Source organism: Cucurbita moschata, unplaced genomic scaffold (assembly GCF_002738365.1).
Source record: "Cucurbita moschata cultivar Rifu unplaced genomic scaffold, Cmos_1.0 Cmo_Scf00048, whole genome shotgun sequence".
NCBI lineage: Eukaryota > Viridiplantae > Streptophyta > Magnoliopsida > Cucurbitales > Cucurbitaceae > Cucurbita > Cucurbita moschata.
In genome coordinates, this window is record NW_019268564.1 from 1672252 (window position 1) to 1689408 (window position 17157).

At 40.1% G+C, this 17157-nt stretch overlaps 4 protein-coding genes across 7 annotated transcripts; 3 read left to right on the forward strand and 1 right to left on the reverse strand.

The window, feature by feature from the left end:
- The first annotated feature begins 474 nt into the window (after nucleotides 1–474).
- Nucleotides 475–2421, forward strand: LOC111435134 (chlorophyll a-b binding protein 151, chloroplastic). Its single transcript, XM_023072472.1, has 2 exons — nucleotides 475–664; nucleotides 1547–2421. Exons 1-2 carry the CDS (start codon nucleotides 519–521, stop codon nucleotides 2196–2198), a joined length of 798 nt encoding a protein of 265 aa, XP_022928240.1. The 5' UTR covers nucleotides 475–518; the 3' UTR covers nucleotides 2199–2421.
- Nucleotides 2422–3152: 731 nt separating this feature from the next.
- On the forward strand, nucleotides 3153–9358 carry LOC111435247 (pentatricopeptide repeat-containing protein At5g65560-like). Of its 3 annotated transcripts, XM_023072669.1 has the most exons (4): nucleotides 3153–6447; nucleotides 6562–6623; nucleotides 7138–7301; nucleotides 8087–9358. In XM_023072669.1, the coding sequence occupies exon 1, from the start codon at nucleotides 3545–3547 to the stop codon at nucleotides 6317–6319; it is 2775 nt and encodes a 924-aa protein (XP_022928437.1). In that variant the 5' UTR covers nucleotides 3153–3544; the 3' UTR covers nucleotides 6320–6447; nucleotides 6562–6623; nucleotides 7138–7301; nucleotides 8087–9358. The 3 variants fall into 3 exon arrangements, with proteins under 3 accessions (XP_022928437.1, XP_022928436.1, XP_022928438.1); XM_023072668.1 differs by lacking the exon at nucleotides 8087–9358 and having other exon boundaries at nucleotides 7138–7526; XM_023072670.1 differs by lacking the exon at nucleotides 8087–9358 and having other exon boundaries at nucleotides 6573–6623; nucleotides 7138–7526.
- Nucleotides 9359–10483: 1125 nt separating this feature from the next.
- Nucleotides 10484–13760, forward strand: LOC111435224 (OBERON-like protein). 2 transcript variants are annotated; one of them, XM_023072625.1, is made up of 3 exons: nucleotides 10484–10665; nucleotides 11364–12506; nucleotides 12917–13760. In XM_023072625.1, the coding sequence occupies exons 2-3, from the start codon at nucleotides 11372–11374 to the stop codon at nucleotides 13501–13503; spliced, it is 1722 nt and encodes a 573-aa protein (XP_022928393.1). In that variant the 5' UTR covers nucleotides 10484–10665; nucleotides 11364–11371; the 3' UTR covers nucleotides 13504–13760. The 2 variants fall into 2 exon arrangements, with proteins under 2 accessions (XP_022928393.1, XP_022928394.1); XM_023072626.1 differs by lacking the exon at nucleotides 10484–10665 and adding an exon at nucleotides 10672–10795.
- Nucleotides 13704–14491, reverse strand: LOC111435225. The gene has a single exon (XM_023072627.1). It carries the CDS (start codon nucleotides 14460–14462, stop codon nucleotides 13878–13880), a length of 585 nt encoding a protein of 194 aa, XP_022928395.1. The 5' UTR covers nucleotides 14463–14491; the 3' UTR covers nucleotides 13704–13877.
- Nucleotides 14492–17157: the final 2666 nt, after the last annotated feature.

Consider the following 17157-nt stretch of genomic DNA (forward strand, 5'->3'; position numbering starts at 1 on the left):
GTGAGACTCAACGACTGGACCTAGTAGCTTCTTTGCCCATTCATTTTTCTTTGTAAGTAATGATCAACGGTCAAATCTTCCAATTACAAGGATGTGTTTGTTAACCTTGGTCGAGTTACGCTCACTTTAACTAATCCAATTATTCATATTATTTATTTTATATACATTTTTTATATGTTACTATTTTAATTCTTCCCAAATTTGAAAAACCAAACATTTCCCAAGATATTGGAGGACAAATCTAACGGCCCACTTGATCCATTGGAGTTTTGGGCTTTCTTGTCTCGGCCCAATAAAAAGGATACTTGTGGCATGCGGGCGACCCCACCAATATCTTAGATGCCACGTGGCATAATAATACGCCATAAATGATCTGCATGAGAATCTGGGTTTAAGCAGAAGGACCAATAGGATGCTGCTGACGTGTAGCAATCCTAATCCACTATATCTTTCCATCCCCAATATAACCTCCATTTTCACTACCTTCATCCTCGTCTAAACCCAGCCTTCACCCAAAAATGGCCACCTCTGCTATCCAGCAATCCGCCTTTGCCGGCCAGACTGCCTTGAAGCAATCCAATGAGCTCGTCCGAAAGGTCGGCGCTTTCGGTGGCAGCCGCTTCACCATGCGGCGGACGGTCAAGAGTGCTCCTCAAAGCATATGGTAAAGCTCCTTCATATATTTACTTTACCAGTTTGTTGGGAGTGTTTGTTTAGCTCTCTTTTTGTTTATCAGGATCAGAGGAAGTTAAACTGTTCTAAAGTTACTGCCCTGATGTGTTTTCTGTATCTTTATGCTAGTATATTTGGCTAGTTTTTACCTGTGATACAAAGTGTCGTGTTTATTTAACTCGTGGGGCTGTCCCTGCAGAGGCTCGTCTCTAACTGAGCGAGCCTGACGAGTTAGACACAGTTGTGACAGATACACTACCCGTCTTTGGTCATTTGGCCTTGGTATTATTTGATTCAGGTTCTACACATTCGTTTATCTTTCATGGATTTGTTGAGCTAGCCCACTTAGAGTTGGAACCGTTAGAGGCCACCCCGTCCGTATCCACCCCTCTGCTCACTAGTTTTTGATGGCTGCTCATAGGATTAAGGGGTAGTATAATAGTGTCACGAGTTTTTGATGGCTACATTCATAGGGTTAAGGGAGGTAGTGTAACAGTGTCAGAACGAGTCATAGAAGTCTGATAGTGTTAAACATGCAAGACTTCGATGTCATCTTGGATATGAACTAGTTAGGCGAGAACCGCGCTCTCATGAATTGTGAGGCTTGGATAGTAACTCTTAGACTACTGGCCGTTTGAGAAGTTTCCTGCAAATTTCAAGCCGTAAATCTCTACTCTCATCCCTACGAAATTGTGAATTTCGTAGAGATAGAGATTGAAATAGGAGGCGGGAACTTCTCCATCTCCGCGTCATGGATTTCTGTAGTTGAATATGATAAGTTCGAGAAAAGATCACTTTACGGTGATTCGAAGAACAAATAAGAAGAAGAATTTGAAGTTCCATTTGAAATGCAAACGCTTTGTTTTCTTAACAGGTATGGTCCAGATCGCCCAAAATACTTGGGACCCTTCTCTGAACAAACACCATCCTACCTGACTGGAGAGTTCCCAGGTGACTACGGCTGGGACACAGCCGGTCTGTCAGCAGACCCCGAGACCTTCGCCAAGAACCGTGAGCTCGAGGTGATCCACTCCAGATGGGCCATGCTCGGTGCACTAGGCTGTGTCTTCCCAGAAGTCCTTGCAAAGAATGGTGTCAAGTTCGGTGAATCAGTATGGTTCAAGGCCGGTTCACAGATCTTCTCCGAAGGTGGCCTCGATTACCTTGGCAACCCAAACCTCGTCCACGCACAGAGCATCCTGGCCATCTGGGCTTGCCAGGTTGTGCTGATGGGGTTCGTGGAAGGCTACCGGGTTGGGGGCGGTCCTCTTGGTGAAGGGCTGGACCCAATCTACCCAGGAGGGGCGTTCGACCCACTGGGATTGGCGGATGACCCAGATGCCTTTGCTGAGTTGAAAGTGAAGGAGCTGAAGAATGGAAGGCTGGCAATGTTCTCCATGTTTGGATTCTTCGTGCAGGCTATTGTCACTGGAAAGGGTCCTATTGAGAATCTGTTCGACCATGTTGCAGACCCTGTTGCCAACAATGCTTGGGCTTATGCCACCAACTTCGTCCCCGGAAAATGAAGAATCGAGCAGCTTCGTCCCTCTCCTTTACAGTCGAGCAGGTTCGGTAGGAAACGACTGTTCTTGACTCCATGAGTGAGCGCTGTGTAATGTCTTAGTCCAAACTTCCTGCAATCAAATTTGTATGATTGAAGTTCAAAGTTGTGCTTTGTGATGTTTATATAGAATTTCTAATTAGATGAACTGCTACTTGCTTGTTTCAACCAAAATTCAATCCTTGCTAGCCTTGGCCTTAGGCATTAAGAACCCAAATTTTCTTGAGGTCATTGATAACTCAATCTCGAGCAGGTTGATCGTTTAGAAATGATGTGTTTATTGTTGTAAATCTTATAACAAAGAGCAAACTCAAGTAAAAAACTGTGCACGTGCATTAAGCTTCCACCCATTTATCAGTTATGCACGCTCCCGATTCATAGTACCGTTGATACGACCTACTTAGTAGATTGGAGCCAAAACTTTGAACCTACTATAAATACGATAGATTTTGTTGGGCAAACAAACAAAGGAAGGGACTCATAAAGTTGGTTGAACACCCAAAATGTTCGATGGACCAATTTTGATTATCCAAAAAGTCCATGAAATTGAGCAATGCATGATCCACTCTGCCCAAGTGTAGAGGTGACAAGCTCGGAAGTTGATTTGGCAAGATAAGGGGCTTGGTTAGTTGATCTCGAATCTACGTGGAAAGAATCAAACATAGAAACTCATTTTAAAAGCTATCGAGAAAGCCCAAAACATCAGTTCAATGAGATTGACACGTCATTCCAAGGCAAAACCCTAAAAAAATACAGGGCCAATCTTTATTAGTTCGATAGATATTTCAATTTTGTGTTTAAGGAGTTTAAAAATAATATTTATAAGTTCTTAAAAAAAAAAAAAAAAAAAGTGAAAGTTTAGGTTCATATCTCCAAGAATTGAGGGTTAATAAACAAACACAACGATGAAAAGCCCACGGGATGGTTCTAATTTCCTTAACACCAATGAAACAATAATGCGAGAAATTGTGGATTCAACCCTTTTCTTTGGAGAAAAATTAAACCCTTTTCTTTGGAGAAAAATTAAACCCTTGTCTTGTTTCATTACCTTCTCTATGAACTAATTTCTTGCCGAAAAGGAGAACTTGGAAACTTTCAGGCCATTGGCGGCTGCGGTTCGAGTTCGGTTGGTTTCCTTTTCTTCTTCCTCTTCCCTCCGCTAGCCTAATTGGGGGCTCGATCTCTATGGTTCCCCAATGACCACGTCGGCCGCAACGCTGATAATCCCACATCTCTATTCCCTTAATTCCGCCGCCCCATCTCCCAGATCTTTGAAACCTTCAGAAGCTTCACGACTGCCCACAATCCGAAATGTTAAAACCCCACAAAACCCCACCTCGTATTTGCCTCCATAGCCTTATTTCTCTTCTGGGTTCTCACCAATCTCTCAGTTTCTCGTCGGAGCCGCACCCTTGTTCAGTCCCTTCACTTTCGCCCGCCGCAGACCCTTTGCCGGAATTGGTATCTAAAATCTCTGACATTCTTTCGCGCCCCAAATGGGAATGGAGTTCAGAGCTTTGCCATTTGAGCCGCAAACTCGAACCCCATCATGTAGTGAAGATCCTCGAAACGCACGAGAACACGGATTTAATCTTGCGCTTCTTTTACTGGGTTTCGAAGAGGCATTTTTTCCAACACGACATGAGCTGCTTCGTTTCGATGCTGAATAGGTTAGTCCAGGATCGTCTCTTTGCGCCTGCTGATCATGTAAGAATTTTAATGATCAAAACATGCAGGAATGAGGGAGAGATTAAGAGGGTAATTCAGTTTTTGAGTGAGATTAATACTAAACATGGTTTTGGTTATACTTTGTATAGTTTTAATACTCTTTTGATTCAGTTGGGCAAGTTTGAAATGGTTGGTTTAGCTCGAGATGTGTATATTGAGATGCTTAACAGTGGGATCAGACCCAGTTTATTGACATTTAATACAATGATAAATATCTTGTGCAAGAAGGGAATGGTTCAAGAAGCAGAGGTGATTATGAGTCATATTTTTCATTATGATGCCGGTCCAGATGCTTTTACCTACACATCTTTGATTCTTGGGCATTGTAGAAATCAAAACTTAGATTTGGCCTTCGAAATGTTTGACCGAATGGTGAAAGACGGGCACGATCCAAATTCTGTGACTTATTCAACCCTTATCAATGGACTATGTAATGAAGAGAGGCTAGAAGAGGCAATGGATTTGCTTGAGGAAATGGTTGAGAAAGGGATCGAACCAACCGTATATACGTACACCGTTCCAATAGTTTCGTTATGTGATGCTGGTCGTCTTAGTGAGGCAGTAGGGCTTCTAGGAAAAATGAAAAAGAGGGGATGTAGCCCGAATGTTCAAACATTTACAGCTCTAATTAGTGGTTTATCACGAGACGGGAAATTTCAGGTTGCGATTGGCCTATATCACAAGATGTTGGCTGACGGTTTGGTTCCAACAACTGTTACGTACAATGCCCTGATTAATCAGTTGTGTGTGGAAGGAAGATTCGAAACCGCCCTCAAGATTTTTCAGTGGATGGAGAGTCATGGCAGTTTGCCGAATACACGAACGTATAACGAAATAATTAAAGGCTTTTGTTCCACGGGTGACATTCAGAAGGCAATGGTTCTCTTTGACAAAATGCTCAAGGCTGGTCCTTCCCCTAATGTGATAACTTACAATACACTTATTTATGGATATACCAAGCAGGGTTATATGAACAATGCAATGAGATTGTTAGAAATGATGAAGGGGAATGGATTTAAGCCCGATTCTTGGACTTATACTGAACTGATTTCGAGGTTTTCTAAAGCGGGAAAATTGGATCATGCTTCTTCTCTTTTCAATGAAATGGAGGAACATGGTATTTCCCCGAATCAAGTTACGTATACAGCTTTAATCGATGGATATTTCACTGTCGAAAAAGTGGATGATGCTGTGACATTGTTTGAGAAGATGGTGGAAAGTGGAAATCGTCCAAGTAGTGAAACCTACAATGTGATGATAAGCGGTTTCTCTAAAATTAATCGTTTTTCTGAAGCCGAGAATTTCTGTGGTAAAATGGTGAAGCAAGGCTTGCTCCCGAATGTCATTACCTACACCGCCTTGATTGATGGACTGTGCAGGAATGGCAGGACGAGTCTTGCATTCAAAATTTTCCATGAAATGGAGAAAAGAAGTTATTTACCAAATTTATATACCTATAGTTCCTTAATTTACGGCCTATGCCAAGAAGGTAGGGCCGAGGATGCAGAAAGGTTACTCGATGAAATGGAGAAGAAAGGATTAACCCCGGATGAGATAACTTTTACGTCTCTTATGGATGGTTTTGTTGCACTTGGCAGAATTGATCATGCATTTCTTCTTTGCAGGCGAATGATTGATGTTGGCTGCAGACCGAATTATCGAACCTTCGGCATATTGCTGAAGGGATTGCAAAAGGAAAGCCAGTCGCTTACGGAAAAAGTTGTAGCCGAACATGAAGTCACGTATACTTGTAGCTCTAACGATAAACATCACAGCACATGCACAATGTACGATCTCCTGGCTAGGTTGTCTTGCTATGGATGCGAGCCAACGGTTGATACGTATACCACTTTAGTGAAAGGCTTGTGTGGAGAGGGAAGATGCAACGAGGCAGATCAGCTTGTTGCAAGCATGAAGGAGAAAGATTTGCAACCTGGTGAAGAAATTTATCTCGCTCTATTGGTTGGTCGATGTAAGAACTTGGAAGTGGAATCTGCTCTTAAAGTCTTCGACTCTATGGTTACAATAGGTTTCGAGCTGCACCTATCAGCTTACAAGGCTCTCATATGTGCACTTAGCAAAGCGAATTGCAGACACGAAGCTCAATGTATGTTTCAAACTATGCTCGAGAAGCATTGGAATAGTGACGAGGTTGTCTGGACAGTGTTACTTGATGGGTTACTCAAGGAGGGGGAAACTGATCTAAGTTTGAAGCTTCTTCATGTCATGGAATCGAGAAATTGTACTCTCAATCTCCAGACGTACGTTATGTTGGCCAGAGAACTATCTACACTCGATTGCTCGATCGAGATCCCGCAAGTCTCTAAACATTTGGGAAGTGTAAAAGATAAACGTTAACTTAAGGTTCGCTTATTTGAACAAGAAGAATGGTCTCAAGCTTCCCATGTAATAATGGACACTGGTCTAATGGGAATTGCAGAGTTTACCTGAGGGCATTTTCGTTCCTGAATGGCTTTATTAACGTGGTAAGCGAAAATATCCATGAACAACGATTACCAATTTGTGTTCGTTGTCTTTTGTTCTTCGATTTTAACGCTTTAGTTTCGATTTTATTCCTCTTATTGAAACGTCTGCTGTAGTACTGTTGCAGAACAACAAACCATTGATGCGCTTTAGAAGGAGACGATACTGCTTTCTAAAGGTAGAGTTCGTTTCATCCAGTTGCCGTCCACGACTCGTACTAAGCATCTTTTACCCTTAAATCTATATCGTTTCGTCATGCCATTTGATGAAAACACTGAAAGTCTTTTACGGTCTTTAAAGGGGCGGTCTTAGTCGTAGAATTTATGATTTTTGAGGAAGTTTCCAAAAGATGCAGTGTTCAAGCCTCGAGGTAGAAACAAAGCTTGATGCTCGGTTCGAGCCTCTAGGTAGAGTTAGAAAGAAAACTTGATAAATGAATATCTTCTTTACGTCGGGAAGTCTTCCCGTGGAGTAGTGGGGTGGGTTCTGATTCCATGGATATCTTTCTAATACAAAAATGCCTTATAGCATCGAGATCCAGAGGATCTCGATGCGTTAAGCTTTAAGATCGTCTCTGCAACGATTCCATTGACGATGTTACTTCAGAATCTCTATCTTTCCAGTTTATCTTTTGATTTTCTACTGATAATGGAGGAATGTGTACTGAATATTCTTGCATCTCGATTTTGCAGGGTAAAACTGATAGTTTCTGCACAGTTTTCGATGTTCGATGACTATTAGAACTGGAATATCTGCGTATACATAATATCGATGCCGATACACCACACGATTTGTTGATTCACTTGATTCTTTCCATTGCCAAACGTCGTACCAACGGAATGCTGCCGTGGAGCAGGTCTATTCCTTCTATATTACTATTATGAGTCATCAATAAATAGTGAAATTGTTTGATTAGCCACAGGATTAATGACCGAACCATAATGTGAGTTTGTTTAGTCCTAGTCCTAGTCCTAGTCCTAGAGTCAAAGCTATTCTTCGAGTGCCTCAATTTTTGGCACTTCCTGAATAACAACATTGAGAAAGAACCGTGAATAAATGTATAACACATTTTCCTGCCCTATGTCTGACCCGAGTTTACTTGATTATTTGATATCATTTCACAATCTTCGTTTGATGATAATGTCACCGCTCAAGCCCACCGCTAACAGATATTGTCCTCTTTGGCCTTTCCCTTCTAAACTTCCCCTCAAGATTTTAAAACGCGTCTACTGGGGAGAGGTTTCCACACCCTTATAAAGAATGCTTCATTGTCATCCCAATCCCAACCGACGTGGGATCTCACAATCCACCCCCCTTTAGGACCCAACGTCCTTGTTGGCACAATGTCCACCTCTCTTAGGGGCTTAGCCTCCTCGCTAGCACATCGTCCGGTGTGTTTTACAACTGTTTTAACACCATTTAACCCAAAGAAAGCAGAATCGAAGTTGATTTCTCCTTGAGAAAAGAAATAAGCATTAGAAAACAGAAGAAAGAGAGAAAAAAAAAAAAGGGTTTGAATCAGGTATTATTGTCCTCTTTCTCTCCCTCTCTTTCTCTTTCATGCATTATATGAGAAGGGGGGGGCTGATTGATATCATCTTTAATGCAAAATATTCCTCCTAAACCTTGTCTTCTCTGCAGATTCTCGCCTTCCCCTGGCCCTCTTCACAACCCCATTCAAAATATATGAAAGGAATTGGAAGCGTCCAAAACATTGGTAAATGCTGTTCTAACTCAAGGCTGTTCTAAATGACAAAAAAATATGACACAAACCATTACCTAACCCTTTATTCCTCAACCCTTCCTTCCAAACGCTACCATCCATATCTGGTTTGGACTTGTTACATACATTTGTTTTCCATAAAATAAACCCTTTTCTCTAAAATATTCACCAACCCAACCCTCTCTAGACCACCACCCTTTGAACCTCTTGCTGTTTGGATTTTCTTGCAAACCAGCTGATTCCCCCCTCTGTATGATTATCAATCAGAGAAGACCCCATTTCCCCCCCTACTCTAATCATAAGAGCAATACATTTTAATCCTATAACTCCCAACTCTATGCACTTCCACCAGCTTAAACTTCCATTGAACTGCTCTGCAGATGGGTAGGCACAGTAGTGAAACCACCATGATTGGTACCTCCATAGCTCTCTTACAGGAAAGGTTCAGGCAGTTGCAGAAAGACAAACAAAGGAGAGAGAAGAAGGAGCTTCTTAGCCTGTTGTCTGATTCGAATAGAGTCAATACCTCCTCGATAATGCATTTAGAATCCAATAGGTCGTCGAACTCGAGAGATTTGAACCCTGATTCCCTCTCCCTTGGCTTGAACTCGTCGAGTGCAGGTAAGCAAGTCGATATCCATGAAGCTAGGTTGATGCCTGGAAATTCAGTCATGGGTAGTGGCTTAAGAAGTTGTTTAGATAATCAAGATGTGGATACCACTCTTCATCTATGAACAGTTTGTTCACTTAGTGTTTGTGTTGGTTTATTTGTTGCTTCTCTTCCCCCTGATAGCTTGTGTGATCAATATGTGTATTGATAATGGTGTGGACATTCTGTGAGTCGTTGTTTTCTTGGTTAATTCTTAGGAATGTGTACCTAATGAGAAAGGGAGAGAAGGGAAGTAATGGAAAGTTTGGTCATTTTAAATCCTTTTCTTTTGGGTCATGAGATTCGAATATCTGAAAGTTTGTGTCGGTGTGTCGCGACTAGAAGCTTTCCACCTTTGGATATATGAACGAGAAACTGTGAAAGTGTCTCGAATTTTATTTTGTGATTAGTTGTCGAGGCAACTAAATTTTGTTTTCTCGGGAAGAAGGGGGGAGTTGGCATCTCGATTTTAATTTTGAAGTGTGAGAGATGAATTTTCGTAATGTTTGGAAATATTCAAGTATTTAGGTATTCAATGGACTTTGGTGATCTAGCCGTGTGAAGCGAAATCTTAATTCTTAACGTTTCAGAAATGATTCTTGTTATTCTTTAAAATCATTTTTTTCTATTAGTGATGCACGTCGGAGTTTGATGGTATAAGATAATGTTGCGGTGTGTTTATATTGTTAATTTTAACGCTCGATGTTTGAGAAATAATAAAGCGATCATCAATCAAATAACATTTTAGCTATCAAATTGACTCCTATGTTTCAATTTGATTTTTTTAAATATATATTTTTAAATTTTCAAATGTATCCTGTGGTTTAATAAACAAAAACTTCAAAAAAAAAAAAAAAAAAAACCTTCAAAACGGTAATATTATCGTTGACCTAACATAAATGTTTTAAGTCTGTCATGGAAGTGAAAATCTATTTGAATGTTGGACGAAAAATTGACAAAATAGTGATTTGTCATGACACGCGGTAACTTTATGTCAAACATTCTAACGAATTTTCTACTTAAATCAGTAGATTTGAAATATTTATCAGAGTATATATAGTTTAGCTTTTTGTTAACTACGTTCATTCTTACATTATGTTAAGACTTATAGCTTGCACACTTGCATTATTGCATCGAATAACTTTATGCAATACTGGTGTAGACAAATTCATTGTATACAAGTCTAGATAATTAGCGTTTTTTTTTTTTTTAGCTCGTTGAACTGCTAGTTAATGCTATATGAACGATTGGTAAGGGAAACTTGAGAGTTTAATACATAGTATCACACATGAAATTCAAATTCGAGTATTGATATTGATTAAAGAAAGAAACAATAAACTTAGAGATGAAAGTGGGGATGGGCTATCGATCCCCTTAATTTCACAACAAATTTAAGCATGTGAATAGCTGAATTCAACTAAATTGGAGCTAGAAATTGCATGCTAGAAATAGCTGAATGCAATCAAATTATCCTCTTCCAATTTCCTTTATTTTAGTTTTGTACAGATATACGAATTTATGTTGGAAGTTGAAGCAAAGATCTGAAGTTTCAGAAGAAAATCTTAAATAAATCCAACTTTACCAATTTGAGGGCCTCTCCTCTTATAAACAAAGCTCAAATTTAGACGCATCGTTGAACCCGGCGCTGACCGTATTCGGCCCATTTCTACACGCAAAGACCACGTCTCTGTCTATCTTCTTGTTCGCCTCCTCTTCGTCTTTCGTTTTCAGGGCTTTGAAATCTGCAAATTACCCTACTGATTATGAAACCCAAGTCGACCCTTTTCTGATTTCTGGTCTTTCTCACAGCTTTTATCAGCTAAGCATCTCGAATCCGTGGTATAATTGGTGGGTTAGCTCTCTTTTTTCTTTTCTTAGCTTTCTTCTTCTGTATTTGAGTTGGGAAGTTGATGAACTCGCTAGAACTAATGGCGTTTTCTTCTTGATCTTTGGAGTTTCATTTGCTTGTGTTCCTTAGGTATGAACTTGTTGTACGGGCTTGGTTCTTCTTGCTAAAACGTTTCTAGTTGTGTTTGGATGCTAGGAGATCTGGGTTTTTTTTGTTCAATTGTTATCAAGTTGTTCTTGATCTGGCTTTAAACTTGGTTTGTTGCTTGTGATTCTATTTCTTTTCGAGCCTGTGGATATGATCTTTAGTCGTTTTGGAATCATGAACTGTTTCGTTTCTCTCCTTGAGTACATTGCGGAGAGGGCTTCCCTTCGTAGTTAGCTCTGTCTCTGCCTGAACCTGAAATTTAAGTGCCTTTTCCGTATGATTCATATGAAATAAATGATCTTATTCCCCATAGTTCTGTGCCTGTGAGCCTCGTCGTGATCATTTAGCGTTTAGATGGTTCTTATCGTTCCAAACCGTACAAAATCATTAGTGTCTTATCCATGGTAATCTTGGAAGGGATTGGTAAAATGGCAATTAGGAGTTCTTCTTAGAAGTTGCCTACTCGTAAAATGTTTAATGTATGTACGTACTTGTTGAGCGAAGGTTGACGATGGTTATTTATGTTTATGATCGTTTTTTTTTTACGCAGTAAGATTAATGGGTGCATCGTCTGGTTCTAACATCCATCTCCAGCCTGCGTCAAAGATGATTCCCACACGACAACAGCCACGACCTGAGGAACTACAAACGTCTCTTTCATTAGTTTCCTCGGACCCCCAATTGTCACCTGAAGTACCCAGATCTAATTCTGAACAAGTTCACGATTCTCCGGCTGAGAGTGCTAGTTCTCAGGAAACGTGGCCTATTGGCAATGGAGTGATGGGAAAGAAGATGGAAAATGGAAAGGCAGATAATGATTTTGTTGAACAGTCGGTGATTCATCGTCTTTCTAGGGCTGATAAAATCTCCCTTCGTGACATAGCAAGAGACAGAATTGAGGTAATCGCTGAAAAGATGCATCACTTACCCGAGAATTTTCTAGAAAATTTGAAGAACGAGCTTCGAACTATTCTTGATGGAAATGGTAGTGCACAACAGAGAGATGAGATTTTTATTCTGCAGAAGCTTGTTCGGCATAGAACGGATTTAACTGCGAAGACCTTAATTAGAGCACATAGAGTGCAGCTTGAAATTCTAGTTGCAATCAATACTGGAATTCAGGCGTTCTTGCATCCAAATATTAGCCTCTCCCAGACTACGCTCATTGAGGTTTATGTGTATAAGAGATGTCGAAATATTGCTTGCCAAAACCAGCTTCCAGCCGATGATTGTGCTTGTGAGATATGTACTAGCCGAAATGGTTTCTGCAATCTCTGCATGTGTGTAATATGTAACAAGTTTGATTTTGAAGTTAACACGTGTCGTTGGATTGGTTGTGATTTGTGCTCTCATTGGTCGCACACCGATTGTGCTATTCGTGATGGAAAGATCTGCGAGGGATCTTCCGCAAGAATTGGAACTGGACGAACTGAGATGCATTTCAAGTGTCCTGCTTGCCATCGGACATCCGAGCTACTTGGTTGGGTTCGAGATGTTTTTCAACATTGTGCTCCGTCCTGGGAACAGGAATCTCTCATGAAGGAGCTTGATTTCGTCAGTAGGATCTTTCGCGGAAGTGAGGACCATGGAGGGATAAAGCTTTTTTGGAAATGTGAAGATCTCAAAGAGAAAATGAAGAGTGGAGTAATGGATTCGACAGCAGCATGCCGAGCAATATTGATGTTTTTTCAAGGTACATTGTCGATATAATCTCTATTCTTTTTTGTCTTGGCTGATGAGAATTCGAATCATTTTCGTGTGCGAGCGAGTGGTAGAGGTGAGCATGATTATTCTTTTACTTCCAACATTTTCAACTAACTTTTCAAACAAGATAGCTTTAGTCGATATAGCCTGTCTTTGGGATGCTGTTTGTATAGAAGTGTAAAGAAACCTTCCCGGAATTCGCTCCTCGGCATGTCATGAATGACCCGAGATTGATGTATTGTTCATGGAGCCATCTATTCCATTTGAGAGGAGATTTTTTGTCCCTCCTTTTTTTTTTACGCCCATTTGAGCGGTTTTCTAGGCGTGTTTACTCGGTGTCTTTCCATTTCTACTAGTAATAATCATAAAAATCTAATGTTCTTCTTGGTCTTAATGAAGAGAACGAGTCGGAGTCTATCAGTAGCCTTGAAAATGGGGAAGGGGGTAGGTTAGCAGCCCCACAGGAAGCATGCAGCCGAATCACTGAAGTGGTGCAGGAGGTTATAAGAAAAATGGAAATTGTTGCAAATGAGAAGATGAGAAGCTGGAAAAAGGCTCGTATGGATGTCGAGGCCTTTAACCGTGAGGTTGAAGATAAGGCCAAGGAAGCAGCTGAGATAAAGCTGGACCGACAACGAAAGAAGCTACAAATTGAAGAACTCGAGAAAATCGTTAGACTTAAGTGTGCAGAAGCTGATATGTTCCAACTTAAGGCCAATGAGGCCAAACGAGAGGCCGAGAGGCTTCAAAGGATTTCTCTTGCCAAAACGGACAAGTCCGAAGAAGATTATGCTAGCAATTACCTAAAACAACGTCTGAACGAGGCCGAGGCCGAGAAGCAGTATTTGCTTGAGAAGATCAAGCTACAAGAAAGCTCAAGAGCTTCACAGAGCAGTGGTGGGGCTGAGGCCTCGCAGATGCTTATGTATTCAAAAATTCAAGATCTGCTCTATAATGCCTCTAAGCCAGATTCAGCTACTAGATGAGAACTTTTCGGGATCAAACCCGGATGAATACTAAGGTTTGAGAGCACGACGATATGTAAATTAAAATGTTCTTAGTTATGTTGTTTTGTTGACTGATAATCTATGAGGCTGTTTCTTACTAGATCTTCAGATACTTATATGGTAAATGTAATCGGTCGTTGGCTGCTTCTTTCGTGTCGAACTTCTGTCGATTGCTAAGAACAAAACCAAAAGCATAAATGTATTTCATGATGAAGACAACAACAACATTACAGCAAACTACTATGCCTTATTAGAAAGGTTGCGTAAAACAGGAACTACTATCTCGAAAATGACCGACAAAGCTGGGAATTTATTTGAATGAACTAAGCTGCAGGGACGGGCGGCGGATGGATTCAGTGCAGCGGACGGTTCTTCTTCATTGCTGCATACTGTAACGATTTCGCTCCTTTCTTCTCATTCCTCTGAACTATTGTTTCAGCTGAACTATGCTTTATGTCTGAAAAAGAAGTATTGTCATATGCAATAGTTGTGCTTATACCATGACATCTTATGGCTGAGTTTAGGCACACATTTGGGGTGACAATTTGTGCATTGTTCATACATACACCCATCTTTCTGCAGTTGGTTACGCTGATCATTCTGTTTGGAATGCTCGATGGAACCAGGCTTCCGTTCGGGAAGTGCAAGAGATTGCTGAGCACTAATCTCGTGGGGATAGAATGACTAAGAACAAATTCTTCTATACGGTCAGGCGAAATAGCAGCTCGAGAAAGTTCCTGATCAGCAGGCATGAAGAACGTTATATCTGAGTTCAGCAAGTTTTTATGTGAGCTGTTTAGGATCTTGAGTAGTATGACAAAACCATGGTAAGATTTCATTCTCATGTCATCCATGGCTGCTCGCAGGTCGGTTTGGTTGAAAGTCGTCGCCCGAGCATTCCCAACCAAGAAAAGAAGAACAAAAAACCAGGAAGCCATTAGAAAGGTACAGAATCGAAACGAAAAAACTGAATTCGAGGTACAGATACTGAATTTGGCTTGAGATTTTGGTGAATTTATAGGTGGGGAAGCAGGTTTTGGGTACATGAACAAGGTGCATAGCTTGTGTTCTTCATCATACAATTTGAACAGTGACAATTAGTTGAGAAAGGCGGTTTTTGCCTGAAAATGGTATTGTTCTATTCCATTTTTTTGAAATGAAAATGCATTCTTAGCAGATCAAAAGGGCAGATTTGCATCAAAAAAGGCCACAGCAAAGGAATGAGCATAAGAACAAGCAGAATCAGAGGCACAAATGGGTTAGAACAGGTTTGTTTCCATATTTAGTAGCTCAGTTTTTGTTATTTTAATGAGACAATATGCAATCTAAAGCAGGGATCATGATAATATTTATATGTCTCATATAATCCTAAAAGTGGATACTGCTTTTGATGCTTTCTTTTTATATTCATCCATGACTTAATAATAATAATAATACTGTCTGTATGCCACCATTAACACCGTAAAGATCCTCCCTCTCTGTCATACTGTTTACTGCCCTCACATGCCTAAAATATGCCACTTTTTCTCAAGTGTTCAGAGAGAACAAAAAAAAAGTATTTTCTATATTCGTGGGATCCCACGTGGATTGGAAATGAGGACGGAATATTCCTTATAAGAGTGTGGAAACCTCTCTCTAGTAGACACGTTTTAAAAAACCTTGAGGGAAAACTCAAAGAGGACAATATCGAGTAGTGGGCTTGGGTCGTTACAAATTGTGAGATCCCACATTGATAGGAGAGAGGAACGAGTGTTGAGGACGTTGGGCCTCGAAGGAGGATGAATTGTGAGATCTCACATCAGTTGGAGAACGGAATGGAACATTCCTTATAAGGATGTGGAAGCTTTTCCCTAGTAAACACGTTTTAAAAAACCTTGAGGGAAAGCCCGAAAGAGAAGACCAAAAGAGGACAATATCTGTTAATAGTGGGCTTGAGCCGTTACAAATTGTGAGATCGCACATCGATGGGAGAGAAGAACGAGTGCTAGCGAGGACGCTGAGTCTCTAATGGGGCGGATTGTGAGATCCCACATCAGTGGGAGAGGAGAATAAAATAAGGGTGTGGAAACCTCTCCATAACAGACGCGTTTTAAAAAACTTTGAGGGAAAACCCAAAAGGGAAAGTCCGAAGAGGACGATATCTGCTAGCGGTGGGCTTGGGCTTGGGCTTGAGCTGGGCTGTTACGCTCTCTCTCGATCCTCACACACTTATGATTATCCATTAAACCTGTTATGCTTGCTTCCACTTTGTGCAACATCATCACATGCTTGAAACTCTTGTAAGCCATTTTTGTGAACCAAATCCCTATTAAGATCTAGCACAAATGATGATTATGAATATAGTTATTGAAGTTTTTGTTTACATTAAGTTAAGTTCATATCTCTCTCTGTGCCTCTGATTTTTGGACTCTTGTGAGTGTCATGAGTTTATGAAGCTAATGGGACATGTTTTTCAAAGTGTCTCTTCATAGACAGCACAGACAGCAACTCTTGTAGCTTTGAAGTCAAAGATGAACTGAAGTAAAATAAAGAACTCCTCCCCACTTCATTAACTAGTTTCATCATGATTGTTAATAGGATTCTTTCACAACTCTTTTGTCATTATATACGACCCCATATCATGTAACGGAACGATCAGTTATATTGCTAGCTTAGTCATTGAAGTTTCAAGTTCGTGTCGAGTAGGTTCCTAAACTTAAAAAGATATTAAATACATATGTCTAATAAGTAATCTTATGTTAAATGTCTACTTTCGTGTTTGAATGGTAATGTAATCAAAGAAGCTCGTGCATTTCCATTGTCACTGCCATTAGAGACTAAACTATTCAAATACTATCATAAGCTCATCCACACTAAACTCATTATCGAGAGCCCAGATATTCATCTCTCATAAGACAACAAAAACCTTATAATATTTGGTTAGAAGATTTGTAAGAACGTTTCAGTGAAATTATTGGAAACAATTCAACCATCGTAGCTCTTTTATATAAAACTATAACATGAAACAGATAGATGAGAGCAGTTCTCTCTTCCTACGCTCATAACTTGGAAAGTGATAGTTGTCAATGTCTTGACCAATCGACCCAAATCGAGACCGAGTAAGACAAATGTAGGGGTAAAAATGGAATTTAGCATCACATTTGTTTTTCGTAAAATTAAAAAAAATAAAATAAAAAAAAAAAAATTGGTTGAGGATAGGATAAGTTTTGGTTTTGAAATTAGAATAGAATGCGGCGATCCAAAAAAAAAACGTATGAAATGGAAACAGAACTTGATACTTGATTCGTCTGTTCAACTTTAGCTTTCAGTGGGACCCACTTCCATCTGATCGCCGATTCTGTCTCACCATCGCCACCTTTCACTTTCACTTTCACGGACAATTAACGCCGTCCACCCGATTTTTTCGTCTCCCTCTCTCTCTTAGGGCTACCGTTTGGCTGCCTGTAAAATAAAATAAAATAAAATAAATAATAATATATAGTTTATTTATTTAAAGTATTTGAGTGCCATCCAGCTAAACAAGCAATGTCCCTATAAAAAAAAATAATAATTAAATTTATAATTTTTAGGAGAATTTAAATTAAAAAATAAAATCATGAATATTGCCTTTTTTTTTTTTTTTTTTTTTTCTTT